Source organism: Botryllus schlosseri, chromosome 10 (genome assembly GCF_051294905.1).
Source record: "Botryllus schlosseri isolate E-star chromosome 10, Bs_hap1, whole genome shotgun sequence".
NCBI classification, from domain to species: domain Eukaryota; kingdom Metazoa; phylum Chordata; class Ascidiacea; order Stolidobranchia; family Styelidae; genus Botryllus; species Botryllus schlosseri.
The window spans coordinates 12,725,295-12,745,977 of NC_137245.1; the positions used below are offsets into that span (position 1 = coordinate 12,725,295).

General features: G+C 39.6%; 2 protein-coding genes across 4 annotated transcripts in view; one reads left to right on the top strand and one right to left on the bottom strand.

The window, feature by feature from the left end:
- Window positions 1-673: 673 nt before the first annotated feature.
- On the top strand, window positions 674-5,041 carry LOC145448216 (UDP-xylose and UDP-N-acetylglucosamine transporter-like). Its single transcript, XM_080326575.1, has 6 exons — window positions 674-826; window positions 893-1,006; window positions 1,502-1,604; window positions 1,664-1,783; window positions 2,490-2,657; window positions 4,236-5,041. Exons 1-6 carry the CDS (start codon window positions 729-731, stop codon window positions 4,722-4,724), a joined length of 1,092 nt encoding a protein of 363 aa, XP_080182701.1. The 5' UTR covers window positions 674-728; the 3' UTR covers window positions 4,725-5,041.
- Window positions 5,042-5,749: 708 nt separating this feature from the next.
- The window catches only part of LOC145448208 (phosphatidylinositol 4-phosphate 3-kinase C2 domain-containing subunit alpha-like), a 28,332-nt gene continuing 13,398 nt past the window's right edge, over window positions 5,750-20,683 (bottom strand). For 2 of the 3 annotated variants that reach the window (XM_080326560.1, XM_080326561.1), the window contains exons 12-32: window positions 20,539-20,660; window positions 20,361-20,483; window positions 19,973-20,128; window positions 19,049-19,243; window positions 18,227-18,355; window positions 16,335-16,490; window positions 16,085-16,273; window positions 14,668-14,805; window positions 14,150-14,297; window positions 13,993-14,085; window positions 13,239-13,368; window positions 13,044-13,180; window positions 12,547-12,716; window positions 11,857-12,013; window positions 11,484-11,593; window positions 10,552-10,759; window positions 9,573-9,697; window positions 8,859-8,976; window positions 8,626-8,799; window positions 7,092-7,217; window positions 5,750-6,200 (exon numbers count right to left, since the gene is read on the bottom strand). In XM_080326560.1, the coding sequence (XP_080182686.1) occupies window positions 6,024-6,200; window positions 7,092-7,217; window positions 8,626-8,799; window positions 8,859-8,976; window positions 9,573-9,697; window positions 10,552-10,759; window positions 11,484-11,593; window positions 11,857-12,013; window positions 12,547-12,716; window positions 13,044-13,180; window positions 13,239-13,368; window positions 13,993-14,085; window positions 14,150-14,297; window positions 14,668-14,805; window positions 16,085-16,273; window positions 16,335-16,490; window positions 18,227-18,355; window positions 19,049-19,243; window positions 19,973-20,128; window positions 20,361-20,483; window positions 20,539-20,660 (3,081 nt within the window). In that variant the 3' untranslated portion in view covers window positions 5,750-6,023. Of the gene's footprint in view, window positions 6,201-7,091; window positions 7,218-8,625; window positions 8,800-8,858; window positions 8,977-9,572; window positions 9,698-10,551; window positions 10,760-11,483; window positions 11,594-11,856; window positions 12,014-12,546; window positions 12,717-13,043; window positions 13,181-13,238; window positions 13,369-13,992; window positions 14,086-14,149; window positions 14,298-14,667; window positions 14,806-16,084; window positions 16,274-16,334; window positions 16,491-18,226; window positions 18,356-19,048; window positions 19,244-19,972; window positions 20,129-20,360; window positions 20,484-20,538; window positions 20,661-20,683 lie in introns of those variants that run through there. The other variant, XR_013917830.1, reaches the window with a different exon arrangement.

Genomic DNA, 20,683 nt, shown 5'->3' on the forward strand with positions numbered 1-20,683 from the left:
GACGCCGAATCTCTTCAGTAGCGACTTATTGGATGGGCAGCCAGGACCCTTTGGGGCCCTTGCTATGATTCGGAGTACTTTATGCTGTAGTTTCTGCAGTGGCTTGAGTGCAGTTTTACTGGCAGCCTCCAACTTGAAGTAATTCAATAAAAAATAATAAAAATATAAAACAGAGTTTGAGCACAGAACACCGATTCCATACAGGAGTCAATAGCCTAGTCCAAATCCAAATCGCAGTAGATGAACTATAATGTGCTATATAGTTTGAATATATGAGAATCAGCTAAAAGTAATGTGTAGGCTAATAATGTGTTTGGAATTGCTACACCGTGTTCATATATTTAAATAATTTATTCTCGCCCGATCCGAGATGAATGAATATTTATAATTAGATTCAATGAAGACTGAAGTGAGTAATTCAAATTATCCATAAATTTCTAATCCAGTACCGGTATGAGTCTGCAAAACTTGTACACTGTACAGTAGCCTATTCCAGTATTCTACTACTTGAACACTCCAGTAGGTGGTAGGAGAGGAGGTGGTTTCAATATGACCCTAATCATGCCACCTGTATTTGCTTATATTTTTACTATTATATTTGTATTTACAGCTATAGTCAGCAAAATATAGTTTTTGAGCCTTTCATAGTCATGTTTTGCAATGACAAGTGGTAAACACGCTACAGCTGCTGTCCATTATTATTTTATATACCTCCTCACTTCGTGGTAATGGATAACAGAAGAGTCTCCTTGAACATCATTCTTGCAATTGCAACCCTGTTTTCTTCATGCTGTATCAATGTATTCTTCTTAGAACACTTGACAAAGTAAGTATTGAATGGAAAACATACTGAGAAAAGTAACGTATAAAAACGATCACTTGAATATTGCAGGAAATCGTCTGATAGCGGGAGTGTGCTGCTATTTCTTCAGTTCCTATTTATTGCCTGCGAGGGATTCATTTCGAATAGAAAATTTGGCCGGGAGAAAAGGCATGTGCCGTTGAGGTGAACAAATCTCCCCAGAATTTCACTGTGTACATTTTGCATTACATAATTAGCCTATGCAACTTTCAGGAAATTCATCACAAATTTTTTCAAATTTTTAAAGATCTAAAACTTCCGACGTAGAAAAGTGTACAAGTTGTTTCTGACTTCTTCTTTAGAATCACCCCTTAACTGACCCGTGTCTGTAAATCTACTTTCAATTGTATGTTTTTTAGACTTTGCAGACTAGCATTTTATTCGGAGGATGGTGAACGGGCTGACTATAAACTTGGGGCCAATAAAGATGAAAATGGCATCTGCTTCAGCAGCCCATGGGGCTACTAGGGCATTTCCTTCCTTTGTCACTAAGTTTTATGGAGTAGTGTTATTTTTAGAAATCTGCATGAAGTTTTCCTGCCAAACTGATCGCATTTTCAGGATTTATATGATTTTGTCATTGGTGTTGTTGCTAAATACGATAGAATCATGTTAAATGCCGGAATTCTGCTTATCCAGGAATTATGCTGTGCTCGTGTCCCTCTTCTTCATATCAAGTGCTACAAACAATATGGCCCTGCAGTTTGATGTTCCAATGCCTCTACATATGATATTCAAATCGGTAAGCTCTCGAATGGATTTCTAATTTAGGATAACCTAATTGTTATTTTGCTTTTAAAGGGCTCTCTGGTGGCGAATATGCTGCTTGGTGCCTATTTGTTGAAAAGATGCTACAGCGTTCAAAAGTATATATCAGTTGCGTTGGTGACTCTCGGAATACTTATATGCACATTTTCTACGGTAATAATATCAATTGCAGTTTTCAAAATTGAGAGCTTCGGGTTAAATATATTCAAGTAATGAATATATTATTAAAATGTAGGCCTATAATATGAGTATGCTATCTTCAAGTTTAGTAACTGCCAGTCACTTATCAAAAGTAGCCGAAAGATGAACCTTATTTCGTCATGTCTTGGATCCTTTATGATACCTGTAATGTAGACTATCTTTTGAGCTCAAGTTAATTAGGGCTTGAGCTACAAATTGCTGAACGTAGTCAATGTTCAGTTGTTCACCTCCATTTGTGACCACATTGAAACACTTCGAAATTCTGATTACTTTTACTTTATCTATTTGTGGTATATTTAGTTGAGTAGAAAGTAGTAAATTATGTTAATGTAAATTCATATAACGGCTGCAATTATCACTATTGAATCAATTTTACGCAAGTTCTTCTCAATGGCCATGATAAATTTATTGAATTGTTGGCCATTAGGCAATGAAATGTGTGGGAATATATCATTGCACTCCTTTTCGACTTGTACTAACCTAGCTACAGCTATGGCATGCCTTTGGTTTGTTTATATTGAGTAGATATTCATTGCTGTACCTGTAAAGTCTTGAACAATCTCTGGGATTTGAGACTGCTATATCACCCTTTCATTATTTTTGAATATGTCAAACAATTTGCGTTGCACATGCGAAGCTTACTCATTTTTATATGCAGGGGCACGAGACAAGTCAGCACAACTTTGGTGGATACGAGATAAGCCGTATGTCCATTGGAGTGGTATTGTTACTGGTATCTCTCTTCGTCTCTGCGAGAACTGGGATCTATCAAGAAAGCATGGTGTTGCAACACGGGAAGCATTCCAAAGAAGCATTATTTTATAATGTAAGACTTTATTTTGTCGGCTATGATGCCGTTTGTCTATTCGGTGATGTGTTTTCGGTATTTAGCCTTTAGCTTGATTAATTTTTTAATGTCTGTTCCCAAAATGCTATCATACATGTAGTGTGATTTGCTGATTGGTCTTTCAATATACAGTTTGTTAACAATTTTATCAGATCAATGCACCACAAGATGGCAATACAATGAAAAAATAAGTTGTCGTAACGACTGTGAGTAGTCTTTGGAATCAGACACCCACATGGGCCTATACTACGATAATTATGGTTTGGCGAGTGTATGAATAAGTTGCCAAAGTTGGGCCTGTGACATGTCCTATCATTTCCATTTGGTGAAAACTTATAATTTCTAGTATCAATCATTCGTCCCCAAACTCGCAATTGCATATCGTGCCACTATGGTGCTATTTCTATACTGGATACAATGGTCGTGTGCATGATGATACAAGAGCAGTTGCTTGATGGTTTCTTCAATTTCAATTCAAGAAAGTGATGATAATCCATTCAATTTTACTTTTTGCTTGACGAAATGATAAAGCTAGGCAGGAATAGACGGAAAACTGATCGAGCAAACAGCTTTTCATCGTTAAAGTAACTCGAAAACTAATACAAGCGAAGTACCCTACTTTAGTTGTTGGCAGTAGGGGTGGGCTCAATGATTCGAGTATTTATTTTAATGATTCGAGTCGAGTAGTAAAATACGATTTTTCCGAGGACTGAAATTATAAGCTCCTCGCACAGAAAGTTAATTCATCAACGAGAATTAGAGTTTCGATACTAATTTTCACTGTGGAAGCCTTGAAACCTTGAATGGCCGTATCGTAGTATACGAAACATAACGCACAAAACTACGAACGTTGCTGGAAACAGCACACTACTTAAGTCATGATCATCCCACAACATTGTCACCTAGCGCAATGAAATTCATATGGTCGAAAAATACGAAAGTATCTTTAATGTGATGGATAACAGGCATTACATTCTTGGTGGTCGCATAAAAGGTACATATTTGAACTTTGACATCTTCCATTCCATTATGACCTCATACTCAACTACTCAAATTGAAGCATATTACGTGATTCAGAATCGAATCACTCGAGTACTCGATTTTGCCCAGCCCTAATAGGCAGTAGCCTATAACCAATTAGATACCAAGAATCACCTAAGGCAATTTCACTTTATGAACTCATCCTGTGGAACGCCGAATTGCTGATTGATACTCGAAGGCTAATTTTCATACATGATCATTCGTACGTTGATCAGGCCTGAGGCCACCGTAAGCAAGTGGTGTTTTCCATGTTACCTCAGAGCTCGGACCTACGTGTTTTTATCACAATTTTATCTGTGTCAGGATTTCATTCAGTTATATTGGAGGAATAAAATAAAAATTTTCTACCATAGAGAAAAGTTTGTAAGGCTGACGTTTTCAAAAAGAATACAGTAGGTTGCAATTGGTAGCCTGAAATATCATGTCACTTCATTGTGATTACCCATTGAAGCAGCTAGAACTGTTCTGCCCCTTTTCGATCATATTTAGCTGACAAATACCATGTTTCTTTTCCAGCACGCACTTCCGCTGCCATTATTTTCACTTCTCTACCCGAGCATTATGAATAGCCTTCAAGTCTTCAACGATTCCGAACCGCAGTCGGTGATCTGCGTTACCAACCTGATATCTGCAGCTAGCAACACATTTGGGTCGGAGCAGTACACTTTTGAAGTTCCCATACTGTGGCAATACGTTTTCGCCAACGTAATCACCCAGTACTTTTGCATCAGATCTGTTTTCTACCTTATCTCCGAGTGCACCTCTCTCACCGTAACTTTGATATTAACCCTGCGCAAGTTTGCATCGCTGGTGCTATCGGTGCTGTATTTTCAAAATGATTTTACCGTAAATCACTGGGTGGGCACCGCTTTTGTTTTCGCCGGGTCGTTGCTGTATTCTGAAGTGTTCTGCGTTGTTGGCAAGGGGCGAAGTAAAAAGACTCGTGTCAACGGCACCAGAGATGGTTCCACCTTAATTACAGATCATGGCAAGAAAATAGATTAAAACGCACCTGAAATCACTGCGATTTATGTACAGTATTGCTGTGGACTCGAGGGGAAATGAACGCAAAGGTGTGAAAATTGCTTCAATTACTCTGTGCAAAAGGCATTCACCCCCTAACAGTTCGTTGCACCATCAGTATCGCGACCTGTTTGTTTAATTGACAGCAATTTTCTATATTATCTTTGAATATTTATTGTAATTTTGCCCAGAATTTTTGTTTCATCATTGGTTAGAACATCTACTGGAATGTCTAATAACTGCCCAGTTCTATTTTATTTATTCATTAAATATATGTCGTTGTTGAAATATTCAATTTATTCACTGTCTGTTTACGAGGGTGCATGGTCGGCGGTTGAAAAAGAATGACTAGCTTATGACATCCTAATTTTTTCAATCACAGAATCTCTGTGTGTATGCAGGGTTGTAACCAACTCACAAGTGAATCTAACTTTATTAATTTTGACTCGAGTCATTTTCAATTCACCACCGAGTCAGGGTCACTGAGTAGACGGTCAAGTCCTAGTCATAGTGTTGACTCGGTTTCGAGTCATTGCGTTCTCTGTTCAGTTTGCTTCAACCCACTTTTGTCAACTCAGTTCGAGTGATAATATTGTAATTTTCCTCATTTCAACAGTTTCTGACCCTGTTTTCCGAGTATCAGGACTGATAGACGAAATAATGTGGTGACTTTACTATTCTTTGTAGTTACAACGAAATGTCTGTGTTGGTCGTCCTAGTCTCAAGTCATGCACTCAAGTACAAGTGGAAAAAATTGTGACTCGTGTCATTACAACCCTGTGTGTATGCTATACTGTTACTAAACATAACTGCCAGGAACATATTCAAAGCTTTGCTACTTCTGATTTTCCTGATAATGTGTATATATTCCTAGTGTTCATATTTTACTAATACTTCGCTCTACTACGCAGACTTCGTTGAATTCCTGATAATTGACCTCTGATATTTTCAACTGTCTTCAAATACATGTATATCGAACATGCTCTCTGTTAATTAGTTGGGTTGACTGCATGGAAAGTAACAATTTATTGAAACAATATTGCGATTATCAAGCCTTGCAGTGTCAGCACGGCCAAACAGTCTTTATAGTGCAGGCGAAATTAAACAGCAAATCATCGCAGATAAGCCACTACACTCGCAAAATAGATAAACGACGGTTGTTCACTTGAAGTATAATACTTGCTACCAGTGCAGTGTGAATTGATCTTAATATTGCACGAAGTGGAATCAAAAAAGAAAATGAATAGGTTCAATAGGTTCCGCAGTACAGAGTTGCCCTTGCTACAGAATTCTGGATGTCAGCGCGTACCACGCGGTGTTGTCTTTGTGCAAGTCCATTTTGCCGAGCTCCAGCGTTACGCTGCCCAGAAAGTCGTTTTCGTTTAACTGTTCGTAATTCCACACCGAGACGTACAAGCTCCTTGTCGCCAGGACGGAGAGTTCGATTTCATATATGAGCTGAAACGTGGAACAGGACGTGTTATGTAGGGTTGCCATATTCTGAGGCCCGGAAAGAAGGACAATTTTCACAGGCAGGAAAAGTTACAATAGCAGACGAGAAAACGGTTTATTTTCAAATTTATACAGTTAATAATGTCATTTTTCCAAGTCGACTCCCGAAATACCAGTCTCTCGTGTATTCGGCCCACATTTGTGGTCTTTCTTGGTGTTTTAAGCTGTGGTCTTATTTGGTGCTTTAAGCTGAAAAGGAAGACATTTGGGCGAAGGCAGGACATTTCTTACAAAAAGAGGAGGTATGTCTAGTGTTATGTGCATCTGAATAGCGAGTGTGTACGTTTCGTGAGTAAGAATTTATCAACAATAGCGACAATGTTATTGCTTGAAATATCAACATTTTTATTCGTATCCAGTAGAAAATTTCATCACAATGGTGAGAAAACATGAAGTTTAGAAATTATAAAATTGTATGGAGTAACATCAGTAGCACTCTAGATTGCGCTATTTGAGCAGCACAACTTCCCGTGTTAATTTTTGATGAGACAGAACGTAGCTGAGAGAGAGAGAGAGAGACAGCGGCTATTATTACAAATTGTAGTCTAAAAATAACAGCATTTGCAGTGCTGCTGACCGTGGGATACGGAAGGGATATCGCCAAGAAAATATTTCCGTGGGATATGGAAGGGTTTTCGCCAAGAAAATATCTCAACTCATCTCCAGGCTACAATTCCCTGCACTGGCGGTGTGCGTACCACACATTTCATATTCAAAGTAGCTATGAGCTACTCATGAAGGAGTGTAAAATTTTGCAAGATTATACTTGCTCACCATCTACGATTACTTTGACTGCGGTACAATAAGTCAATGTACAATAATAAGATAATATTATACCATTTCATTGAAGGTGGGATGTAACGTCTTCCTGGCGATTTTTGTCTTTCTTTTTGTAGAGCGATTGTTGTCCGGGAGCAATTTCGTTTTCACGTACGGGTCGGGATCGTTCCCATCAGGGGATTCCTAAAATGATACGCATTGTAGAAAATGCTGGCGATTAGCCCAGATGAGATATTTGGACTGTGAAATAACGCACTGATGACTCGCGACGCAATTCTTAACAGGTTACAATGCTTGAATGCAGTAAGCTGTTATGTTACAGGACCACAAAAAGCACTATGACATTAAATTCATTTCTAAGCTATGCCTATTGTTGTACGCCAAGATTCGGTCAGTAACAGAGTTCTTCTATTTTGTTCTTCTATAACAGTGGTTCTCAACCGGGGGTCCGCGAAGCCTCGAAATAGTTGATAAGCTAATTTGTATATTTTTAACTCTGAAAATCACGAGGCAGTTTCGCTTCATTAATAGTTAACTCCAGAGCTCACATATACACAAGGGCAGTCTGAGATAAAATATCCTACTGTGCAGACTCCTTTTTAATTGCTAAATTGCCTACGGATGCAAACTCTGTTTAGAAATGTTTTGCTGGGGATTGTGAGAAAAAGTTGGATGAGTAAGGTCAATCACGGTGACTTCGAAATGTTAACGAAAATCCATTTTCTTCTGTTATATATAAAAGCATTTTTCCATAATAACTTCAAGAGAAGCTGCTAGATCAGTGGTTCTCAATAGTCATATCCATCCATGCCGTCAAGCTATTCGTTGGGATTGCCAGCATTCTGGTTGCATTTTGTGACAAGACGAGAAACGGGGCGCAAATATTGTCATTATCATAAAGGGGTGGGTGTCGAAAAAAGTTTGAAAACCGCTGTGCTAGATAGAAGTGACCAGGCTTGACGTTACATGTTCAGTTCATGTTCATTAATTAAATTGTTTGTGAATTATGGTGCCGTATTTGTTGCGATCAGACCCAAATGTGTCGTCGGAAGCGTTAGGCGTTATTATTACATTCGACACCAACTATATTTGCGGAAATGTATTTTCGGCACATGTTAATATCCTATCGAAGACGCGGATTTTCAAGACACGACCACGTATTTCGCTTTGAAGTAATAGAAGTCAGCTCAATTTTTATACATGGATAGTATGATCTTACTTTCAAGATAAGTCATTTTGATTCTGTTTATCACTAAGCCTACCGTTTTTATTTGCACAAGACAGGTGACCAGACGAGTGCACGATAATTGAGATAAATTTGAACTAAAACTTTGTGGGGTCCGTGACGGTCCGAAAGGGGTCCGCGAAGACAAAAAGGCTGAGAACCACTGTTCTATAAGGTTTCAAAGTGGTACAGTACCCGAAATCCTGGTTTTCAGAAACAAATGAACAATATATTCGTATTGGAACAAACCGGAATATTTCTGGCTACTTACGTCGGGGGCAATCGTCCGCACTAGTATAGAATTCGAAAGAGCTTTCTATATCAACAGCTGTGATAACTCCAAACATTGAACTTGAAGATACTCACCAAATTTCGACAGTGCATAACCATAATATAGAGGGCGTTGTTTTTATGATGGACCGACAGCTTGATCTCGCCTTTGACCACCCCGGAAACGGTCCTGGGCTGCGCAGTGGTCACGACCCGCCCGCCTTGCTCGTCTCTCAACATGGGATGGAAAAACGTGTAAATGAGATCACTCTGCAAAAAATTTAAAAATAAATCGCAAAATTCAAATATATTTGATTGTTTTTGCTCACCCGTGAAACGTCGAGGTGGTCGCGCAACAGCGAACGCAGATACGCGTTGAGTTGAACCTTGCGCCGCTCGGCTACTTGCTTGATTTGAGACCGTCCGACTAGGACTTTACTTGGGAAACTGAAAATTGGGAACGAGATAGCAGCGAAACTCGTCCAAATTATGGTGAAAACAAATAGTAATGATTTCAGGTTAAATAATACCAAAAATTAAAATATGTTTTGTCCAAGTTTCGAGCCCCAAAGCCTTGACAAGTACTAAATATTTCAGGGAAAAAACACTTGTCGTCAAATAGTAGCAGATTTGGTCAGTGAATATATAATTATATATATATGAATATAGCAAAAAAAATAGCTTGATATTGTTGATTTATTCACTAAAAGCTTATCGACTTAATCATGATCAAACCTCAAAAAGCGCTACAAAGTAGCCATGGTCCAGAAAGAGGAAATTATTTTGTACGTGTAACCGGGAACAATCTCATTGTGGCAGCAAAAAGGATACATGCTTGCACTTTTAAAGTAATTGTTAGTGTTTTGACACCATGATAGGGTACAAAAATACTCGATTGGGAATCAAATCAAATCAACTAGCCACTCGATTTTGCCCATCACTACTCATAGCCCTAGTGGCATACGTCCAGTATTCATAGTAGCTCAGTATGGCACAGGACCTAGTCATAGTCTAGTACAGTTTGCAGAATAAAAGAACCCCACCTTGGTATTTTATGAGAGGGAAAATTGAGACACAGTTTATGGTGCAGCTCGGCAAATTCGCCGTAAGTCCGGTACACGTAGCTCTCGGCGGATCTCATGTCGCGTTTCAACCTTATGCAGAAGACCTGACGAAAAAAGATACTTGTGAAGCTTGTAGACGCAAAAATTGAGTCGTGATAAAAAAGAATCAAATGCATGCCATCAGTGTTTGTGGGGAGTTGAAATGGAAAATCGGCAAGAATCGGTGAATTTCCGCCGCAAAACACAAATCATGTCGATGACAGAACAACACACTTTGCGATGTCACAATCGAGGGTGTTAACACACATGATCTATCACCAGAAATAATCAGCATGATTTTCATTAGCAAATGATTAGTTTCAGACAAAATCAAAAATGGCTAGGAGATGATAGCAAACCGATCCCGCCTGGCAGCATGCGCTGTTTCGTGGCAATGATTTTGACGCAAGCATGAGTACGCTTAGCGCTACTTCGGGATTAGTGTCGTTTGGAGATAGAATTTCAAACTATCTCTCATCATAGCTTAGGTGAATTTGACTCGATAATTACAGAAGTGCATCTGGCAGCTATATCTGTCCAATTCGGAAGTCAGACTTGGATATCAAGCTACATATTCTAGTTCGGATTTGAATATCCACTAGTCTAGTAACTGCAATCGCAAAACTTCGATGGCTAGCACATTGGTATAAATTATTGCTATTTTGCTAAGTTCGTGGTCGTACTGAAGCATACTGTCTAACATTCCGACAAAATCACATAAGACTGCCCCAGTAGCTATAAATTACAAATACCACACCATAATTCTCACTCTTACATCTCAAAACCAAATCTCGAATCACCAGGTTACAGGATGAGTTAGCGTGACGCATGCCGGCAAGCTCGTGTTAGATTCATCCCAAATCACACACCAGGCAAACGGCTGTCGTCAGGGCGGGCCCCCCTCGAACACAGAACATACGTAATACTTCTCTGGATTGTATCTCTTGCTGTAACCGACGACGACCGCCTCGGCCAGGAGGCCGTCCTGGTCAGCCGTGTGGGTCTTGGACGAGAAGGACAGAGTGTTCTTGTCCCCGTTTTCGTTGCCGTGGAAACGCAACTGGGCCAGGTTGTGGATGAAGAAGTTGATGCGGGTGAACGATGAAGACAGGCTGGCCTCGATCAACCTGTGACGTCACAATCACTTGCAAATCACACAATCACAGACGAATCCGGCGCGCGTCATATCTTGTTGTAACTGGCCAAATGCTAAATTGAATTTCAGATCTACCGTTGAGATTGGCATGGACATTGCACATGGATCACAACATCTTGGCCAGATTTGGAACTATAGTATCAACTGTGAACTCTAAATTGAAGCGAAATGCTGGTAATTTAATTCTTATCTAATTTGTGAAATGTTTCTATGCTACAATTTTAATTCTAATCTAATTTATGGTTTTCCTGAGTATGCTACAGCACAACTGTATACCACGAAACAAGCCAAGCTTGGTGATATGGAATGAGTTCCTAATTAGGAAGGCAGGAAGGAAGGAATTCAATTCAATCCAATTCCGTAATTCTAACCCAATTTGGAACAGTTGAAAATTTTCAGTTGGTCAACTGTGGTTGGAACATATGTGCTATTTGCATCATTTCACAATTCCATGCAGCTTTTGGAGATTTGTAACAGATTCCACATTTGGATTCAGTGCTCACATACCAAACTATATCTGGATTTGAAATTAACCAGTCCGGTTAACGCAACAGACTATCCCGAAGTAGGATCTGATTCGGGAGATTTGAAATAGACCTGACACGTAAATTTTCAGTTGAAAGAAGAACAAAACAATACGTGGGGAAGTCAGCCATATCAAGCCGGAGGTTTAATAACAAAAAATTATAGATTACCTGGTGAACATGGTGGTTGCCTCCGCGTCTGTTGCCGCGGGTTTCAAGGCGTCGTAAACATATTTCAGGTCTGAGGTACTTTGCAATTCAGGAATTCCAGAGTGTATCATCTGCAAAGCAGGGGTGTTGAGTGCGGGTACTAAAGTAGAAGTAATCCCGAAAATTTCTACTACAAATAGTTTACGAGGCATCCAAAAACTGCATAGTAGAAATTGAAGGTTGGCAATGCATTCCAGAAAGTAGATTTGCTAGGGGGGTCGCAACTTTTAGTGGTTGACCGTACGTAGTTCCGAAATTTCAAGATCTACCTTCGACGTACATTTTAAATACACAGCTAGACTGGCGTTCCACTGAAGGAATTCGAGTCCCTTACCAGCGACAACAGGTTGATGAACATATGGCAGTTCCTCCTGATGATATTGAACGCACGGCAGCAGATATCTACGAAGTCGTGGAAACGCGACGACTGTCGGTCGCCCCCGTTGATGACGTACGCCATGTCGGAGGTCAGCACAAACGGTGCGCGATCTCTGCAAAATATTTCGACGATATCAGACATAGTTCGAATACGACCAATTTGAATTTGACCTAATCCTTTTTAGGACGCAAGTTTCGAACTTTTGGAAAACTAGAAATGCTGCATATCGTCAATTGCAATTAGGATTCTGCATCTATCTTTTCTCAAGATTAGGACTTTTGAACTGTTCCGGTACTAGATTCCAGTTTTTTGAAAACCAGATATGCTTCATGTTGTCAGTTTGAACTGGAAGTAAGCCTTACTCTTTTCTCAAGAGCACACTTTTGGTTAATCCGCTCAGTACTAAGTTTGCAGTTTTTTCAGATCTAGACATACAATTTCAATGAGGATTCTGTCTCAATCTTTTCTCAAGGTTAGGAGTTTTAGATGATTCCGCTCACTGTTATGTGTGTAGCTTTTAAGAGACTGGAGGTGCTGCATTCCGTCTATTTTAATTAGGATTCGGACACAACGTTTTCTCAAGATTAGGACTAGGGAGTTTTCCCATCAGTACCATAAAAACTTCATAAAGTCCTCGAGACCTACCTTTTTATGTTCCCAAACATCTGAGCGTGGCCCAGAAACCTGGCGAAATCGATATGAAAGAGATGCCCAGACTTTCGCAGCATGATGTTATCGTTGTGTCTGTCGCAGATCCCCAGCACGTACGTAGCGACGCAGTATCCCGCACACGATAACGTAAAATTCTCTTCCGCCTGAATAAAGTTACTCGATACTAAACATACCCGCAAGACCAGGGGTGTGGAAGTATGACTGGGAAAAAATGACGTCCCATGTCGGAGAAAGACTACACGACTATACGTTGTGAAATCGCAACAGACCACCAAGTTGTCAAATTCTTGACGAAAAATTCCTAGCTATCCGAGCTACTCTGTGACTTGAGTTGATCTGTATCATAAGCTGATAGGGTCAACATCGGTTGATGACGGTTTTGGGGTAAAAAAATATTTTAAATCACAGACCAAGAAGCAGAGAGCACTCAGTCCAAGTTCAGACAGCCGCTGCAGAGAAGACAAACTCACTTTTTCATATGCGCTTCCGGTGGGATTATGTTTCTGAAGCCATTCCGCGATAGGCCTGTCTTTGAAGGCACCTGTGAGTCCATAGCTGGATTGGATCTCACGCAACGTGATCGAATCCGAGACAAGCTCAATAAAACCTACATCGATACACATAAATATCCCAAACGCAGCAACCGAGAACGATTTGAAACCAACCTCGGTCTTTTCCAGTAGAGAGACAGGCGAAAGTCACCATTTTCAGATCTAAACCGTCCGAGAGCCATAACTTGTCCATGATATTGACCAGCTGCATTGTCAGCACGTCCTGTCTCAGGTCGTCGCCCACCTGGCAAATTGACATCAATTGTTGTAGACAAAGTATTTCTTTATACAGTTGTAGCAAGCTATTCGAATGAAGCCGCCATAGACTGCTGTGCCAATGAAGCGGAATAGTTGGATAAAACCAGGGGCCAACATAATTGGATTTTATAGGTAGGTTTATCATGTTTTGAGTTCCGCAAAGGAGGACACTTTTCACAGGCTGCAAAAGTTACTATAGCGGACGAGAAAATCGAAGATTTTTATATGTGTAGAACTAATTTCGTTGGGTTGACTAAAAACTCCCGAAATACCCGCTTTACCTTATATTAGGTGAGTTGACTGAATAAAAGGGCAGATTTCCTGAAATTCGTGGTCTTGTTGGGCATTTTAGGCTAAGAGGACAAATTGCCAGTGGAACAAATGGCCAAATAGGAGGACATTTCTTAAAAAAGGAGGAAATATGGTAACTATATTATAGGTCTGTGGAAACGATTTCACCAACAGTGGAAGTGCCAGCCGGCAAACCGCAAATTACATTAGATTGTTGTCTCAAATCGAGATCAATATAACACAGTGATATGAACTGATTAAACTGTAACATTTGGTAGAAAATAGTCGCCGGTAAAGTCACAGTGGTAAACCAACTCACCTTGAACATCAAGTTGAAATGGCGCGGAATCTTCTCTACATTGGTAAATGCCAACCGCAACGGGATCGCATTCGAGTTGAAATACGACGAGCTCTGTAAAGCACAAAACTCGAATGTCAAGAAAAGGCAGAGATTACACCGAGAAAAACCTACGTACCGACACGTTTATCCCATTGGCCACGAGAGCAGGGTTGGTGGGCAGTCGGAAAGATTGATTCTTGACCTTGGCGTCTACTTTTTCCAGTTCGGAGTGCAGCGCGTAATTTCGATTGCTTTCCTTCGCATATTTTACAGCTTCCGCCGCTCTGAATACGCGGAAACAACTACCGTAAGCAATCGCTTGCCATAGAATATATAGCATTCTACTTATTTGAATATATACCTAATGCGGACTACATGTAAACGCAACATAGTATTCGAATAAACTCTTGGAGGTACAGAATTTCAATATACAATTGAATAATACATTCATATTAAGATACACTTGTCAGGAGTTGTAGTCAGCAGCAACCAGTAGAGAATTGAGAAGAACTTTGTATATCAACAACAACATGGTGCGTAGCTCTTCAACAAATTTTATGAATCCAAAGATGTCACAGTTTTTTTGTAGAAACGATGATAACAAATGAAGACAAGATGCCGAGAAAATGGGGAAATTTTTGCAGACTTCATTACCTGTTAATGAACTTAACGAGGTACGCCTCTTTTCGAAACTCCTTCAAAAGTTTTGCGCCGCCTGCGATTTCAACGGCAGACAGCATAAGTCGGTAACGTTCCGCTACGTAGGGCGTCTCCAAATGTTCTGACAGCAACCTACGAAAAAAGACAAGAAAAAATCAGTTCAAAGCAATGAGCTATGCGAACGGCTGGATAGTTCCAGCCAGAAATGCATTACTTTCCGAATTCATTACTTGAGGATGCCAAACCCCTGGATATCACATGAGAGGATAGCCGAGGCCTCGATAAGGAGTGGAGTAGCTTAAGACAAATCATATTATCACACAATTCCAGGCGTTAATTTCGACCCTACCAGCTACTTCCTTAAATGTGGTTTATCTATGTCACTAATTTCGACCCTACCAGCTACTTCTTTAAATGTGGTTTATCTATGTCACTATTAGCTATTTCTCATGTGTCCATAATTGTCAATGTGGCCATTCGTGGGTCAAAATTGTGTCATTGGGGCCCTAATTCCAGAGCAGTGACTGCAGAGAAATGAATTTGGCTCAAAGTCATGAACAGGACCAAATATATTTTAGAGATGTTTAGGGATAAAACAGATGAAAAGTATATTTGATGTCGATGAAGTTAACAATCTGCATGTGACACATCTCTAAATTCTTTTACTGTCCATATTATTTGAAGAAATTCAGTTTCAAACTCACATTGTGGGGTTTAAATTTACGGAAAATTCACATTATTTAGCAGTAGTTCTCAACCAGCGTGCCGATTGAACTGCTCAGGGGTGACGCACTCACAAAAAGAAAAATCTACCGCAATACCCTTCTAATACATTATTATAGATTACAGAGGCACAAAATGAAGTCTGCATCAATGACAGTGTTAAAAGAACAGACCAGTCCGGGTCCCGAGTCCGGGTCATAGTGTTTTGACTCGAGTTTTAGTCCAAGTCATTAGGTTCCCTGTTCAGTTTTCAGTTCAATTCGGTTCAGCTGACTTTTTTCAACTCTGCTCGAGTGATATAGAATGGCTCGCATTCATAATATATTAATTTTACTCTGTCTTCAGTTTCTGGCCCTATTTCCAAGTATCGGGACTGATAGGCGAAATACCAATTATATGGTAACTTTACCATTCTTCGAAGTTACAATGAAATGTCTGTCTTTGCTCTTGTAGTCTCGAGTCGTATGACTTGGTTCGAGTCATGCAAAATGACTCGAGTACAAGTCAAGTCAATACAAAAATTGACTCAAGTCGAGTCATTTTACGCATTTGAAAAAAATGACTCGAGTCATCAAAAAATCGTGACTCGAGTCGAGTCATGACACTTCAGGAGTTAGTAAAGAGACTCTTGGTAGGTACAACTGTATATAATTGACTAAGATAATCATATTTAAATACATATACCCACCAAAAGAGCTTGTGAGCGATCCGCACGCTTCCAAGCGCCGAACGAATCAAAAACCGCGACAAGGTCCCGTCGTGAAACGTCTCGTACTTCAAAGCCTGTGTCAGCTGCACCAGGTAGTCGTGTGCCTCGTCTTCGGTGGCACGCCGCATACACCGGACCGCAAATCGCCTTACGTGCGCGTCTGGAAACCTGTACAAAATTGGGGACGTCATCAATACAACACGCCACCGAAACAAGGAAGTATCCATACGATATCGAAAGCAATTCGAAGGCTTCGATCGGTTCTATACTCGGCCATATCGTCAGCAATCGATAAATCGCGTCCAGGTTTCGGGGAGACCAGGCCGGCACGCTGCGTAGTATCCGTGCCAGGAATCCGCGGCAGCAAACATACTCTTTTATGTATCTGCAATAAGAGATAACAGGTATGTCACTATGATTTTTCGGAAGCCATAAAGATAAATCAACAACGCCGAAAACACATTCGGATACACTTTCCGCCAAGAATCGCAAGGAGATTGCAGATGACTTCCTATTTGTGACGAATGATGACAGGACAATACAGCAAACGAATATGCTGTTGAATTGAAAATGATTCAGTTGTCCAACCCCAGTATATATAAACAAAAATATTTTCCTTATAACTGTTGAATGTCCAGTTGCAACTTAGTTCAGTGTATGCCATTTATCGTTTATAGATTTAGCATTGCTCTTATTAAGCCTTTATAGATCAAAGATTGTTGTTGCCATTGTTACCACACAGATTTCATGATCCTTGATTTTGATTGCTATGTCATACTTTGCCATATTGGTTTCACTTGCGAATATGTTTGAATCACTTGATTGTCCTGATAAATCTTCATAAGAGGCACCGAAAAAATCTTTGAGTTATAATAAATGAATGATGCGATGTGAATGTATCATTTTATCCAGTTTTCAGAATTTAAATTCCAAATTTAGGGCGGAGTACATATTGAGGAGCGAATACGGTAGGCCTACGTAGCGTAATGGCAACGCACTGTTGGCATACTAGGAATTTCAAAATGCATTTTGCAGATCCACCGAGGCACTGACATGTTAATTCTCAGTCAATGCCATTAAGGACTGATGTATAGTCAACAGCGGAATTCTGATATAGATCTACAAGCTATTGAAAATTCTGGGTCAAATGACATCAAATACTTCAGATAGTGCTTACAGCTACGACAAATGAGAATATAAGGCTAGAGTGCGTCAACTTTGGTAATGGATTGAACAAATATATGATGGAATTCATTAACAAATACGCACTCACCACAACCACAACGTAAGCCTATTTTATGCAGCCAAATCGAACTCTCGCTATGTTTTGATCAATCATCATTTTCATACGAACAATATTGTTCAGGATGAATTTGTAAGAAAGGGTCAGCTTCAAGATCTCAAGTTTTTCAACAATAGTTTGACTACACTGAAGAGGCAAATGACTATTTGAAGTTGATTAATTCTTCATATGTTGACGAAGCAAAGTTCGTGCAGTAGAAAAACTTCTAATTCCATGATTTTATAATAAATAATTAAAGAGTTGGTCACCGTAAATACTATTTTATTCAAATCCAAATTTTTCTACTGCAATAACTTTGCTTCTAGAGGTTGGAATTGAGCCAAATTTGGTGTGCATCATCTCTGCTGACAGCCTAACAATTTTATGAGGTTGACAGTAAAATTGTGAAATTTTGTTTTGTTGTTGTTTAATGATAAATTCAAAACTTTCTGCTGCAAGAATCTCGCTTCTACTGGCTGGAACTGAGCCAAAGTTGGTGTGCAGCGTTTATTAACCAACCGAACAATTTTATCAAGTAGCCAGTGAAATACGAAGAAAAAGTTTTTTTTTGAACAGCCATACTGGACAGGCATATTAATCATTATATTCTAACATTAGCACACATTTAAAAAAAGGTTTACTGGCACACAATATGCAACAGCATGGAAAGCATACTCCGATTTCACAACCGATAATCGGTTTTGTCTCCCTATGACTTACTTGGCTTTATCTATATCTAAGAAAAATGAACTGGACTTAATAGTTGTGTGCGAGTTATTACATTCAATACAATACTCTGAGTACCATCCAATACGAAACATCAAATAGCGATAACTGACCTGTGCTTCCATAAAAGCTCCTTTTCATGATCTGCTAATTTTGTCATTGGGTTTTTGTTCATGATAAGAGACAAGTCTTGCTGCGTGCCTTCGTCCAAAGACGCGAGGGAAACACTGTTGGGTATGGTCCTGGAAATAGCACATGGTATAGATGTAGAATTAATAAAAGATAACATTACCTCTCGATGTAATCACTTTACATAACTATTGTGGGCTGCGAGTCAAATCATTCAAGGAATGGGGGCTCAAATTGAAAGCTTGCAGCATAGATGCTTACCGAATTAACTACATCAGCAGGTTACGAAATGTGGTGAATTCTAGAAGTTTGATATAGTTTAGCAGTCATTGACGGCAGCTTTTGAATAGTTTAACGGCCGGCTGCTTAATAAGCAGGATTATTGTAAAGTATTGTGCATGTAGCGTGAAAATGACAGCGTATTATCAAGTGCTTCAAGTAAAAAGCACGTAAACCATTGTATTGTGCTGAAGGGTAGTCGTATCAATAATATCAGGTATTTTTCCAGTTAAGAGCACATAAGTGCAAATCCAGTGGCCTGTGACGATTTGGGTGTAACATATTTTATGACCGGAACTTGAATCTAGAACTCAAAAATTGCTCAAAGTCCATATATGCGACTATTACACGAATGAGTGAATTTCAAAAAACGTATAAACCATAAATGCAAGGCCAGCAGACTGTGACCTTTTATAGGTGATGGTATTTTATGAGCACAATTTGAAGAAAGAAAACCATAACCACGTCTACTGCATTGACGAAGGGTATGAAAAATTGTAGCTCGTCAAATATAAAACGATACTCACTTTGGAAGTTGGAAATTGACAGAATACGGGGGGAACAAGAAACTTTTGTTATTTTGAGTCGAAATGAGCTGGACGCATATCACGGCGCTTTCAGGGTTGCCGATGTTAGACGAGCAATGCGCGCTAGCTTTCAGTTGAGCCGTCATGTTCTGCGCCGACCACATTCCGTAAAGAGCGCTGCCCTGATGCAGGATTCTGCAAATAGACGCATTTGAAATAATCGGTTAAAATTCAAAACGTTCCACCAGTGACATTGTTTTGATTAGAGCCAGAACGATATCTGTCTCCTTGGAAATATTGGTGGTGATCAACTCTTGATATTTATCATCTAACCAAATGAAGTCATCACAACTACACTCTGTTACAAGTGACAGGGTCTGATGGAAATTTGTGATATCGGTAACATCAGATCAAAGCTATGATACTATGTAAGATAACCACAAGCGTAATCTTAGAAAAAAAGGACAATCACAACTGCATGAGATATAGTAAAAAGGTTCATCACATTCCTGATGAATCTCGTTAACTACATGGGAATTTGGGAAAGAGGGTAAATAATTAATGTCCGATGTCACTTTCTACACCAGAGTGCCACTGTAGTCTGTGGGGATGCAAATTTATACTTGAAACGTTGGTATCCATGGATTAACCGGTTGTAGAGGAAAAAACCATAACATAACGTAGCCTACCAGACACAACATTATAATATTTGTGATAAACGGCAGAAATTCAAAACTGAAACAATCTTTGGAATGATTTACAGCTACGGTAATGAGGTAAAACGTATTTTACATTAGAGTATCCTCAGTAAATGTAATATGCATAAAATCTGTCTGCAAAAGCTCCTCAATTACAAGTGAAAACTTCAGAGATATTTCTCGTATAGCGATGACATAATCCGACCGACTACATGAAAATACGTACCCGTTATGATCGAAAAGCGCAACGTTAGTCCACGCCAACTCCTTAGCGACGTTCTTTTCAGGTTTACTTGTGTCCCTGCCGACCGGATACCCGTGCAAAGTGAGACACAGCTTGGTTTCCCGCGGCAACTCACAAACTTTGATCGGAAAAGTCAACCTGAATATGGACATTTAATATATTAATCATTTCTAAAGCAGTTTAGGATATATTGTGGTAAATGGACGGCTGTTGTGATTGATAATTAATTCAGCAGTCTAATCAGCTTTGAAGAGTGGGGTCGTGTGACTTGGTCTTACACAAAAATATGCAATATAATGTCATTAAAGTGTTACGGTATGCTTATTATTTTCGAGAAAACAACCAAAATCGCGACAAAATTAAAGCATACCAGCCATCCCAAGTGACACGGTATTTCCAAGAATGCACCGCTTTGACCGTCTTGGTTTTGATAGCACCGGTGAGTTCTTGATTCCCGTAGATCAGTTGACAAGACACATAAAATTCATCGTACCTGCATAAAGTATAAGGTCAATGGCGGAAGATGATAAGAGCACGTTTTCACATACATAGAACTCCACAGTTGCGCCAATCGATGAACGGACACCACGTTCAGAGTCACAAGATCCGAGACATTACATGATATCGTAGTGGGGAGATCGCAAGGTTTGTTACATTCCAGTTCGAGAGCCTGTGCATTGCAAATAATGCAAA

Coding starts and splice junctions, on each gene's coding strand:
- LOC145448216 (XM_080326575.1), top strand. CDS start 729: ATGGATAACAGAAGAGTCTCCTTGAACATCATTCTTGCAATTGCAACC. Junction 1,007..1,501: donor AAAAGGCATGTGCCGTTGAG/GTGAACAAATCT, acceptor CTGCTTATCCAG/GAATTATGCTGTGCTCGTGT. Junction 1,605..1,663: donor TACATATGATATTCAAATCG/GTAAGCTCTCGA, acceptor TTGCTTTTAAAG/GGCTCTCTGGTGGCGAATAT.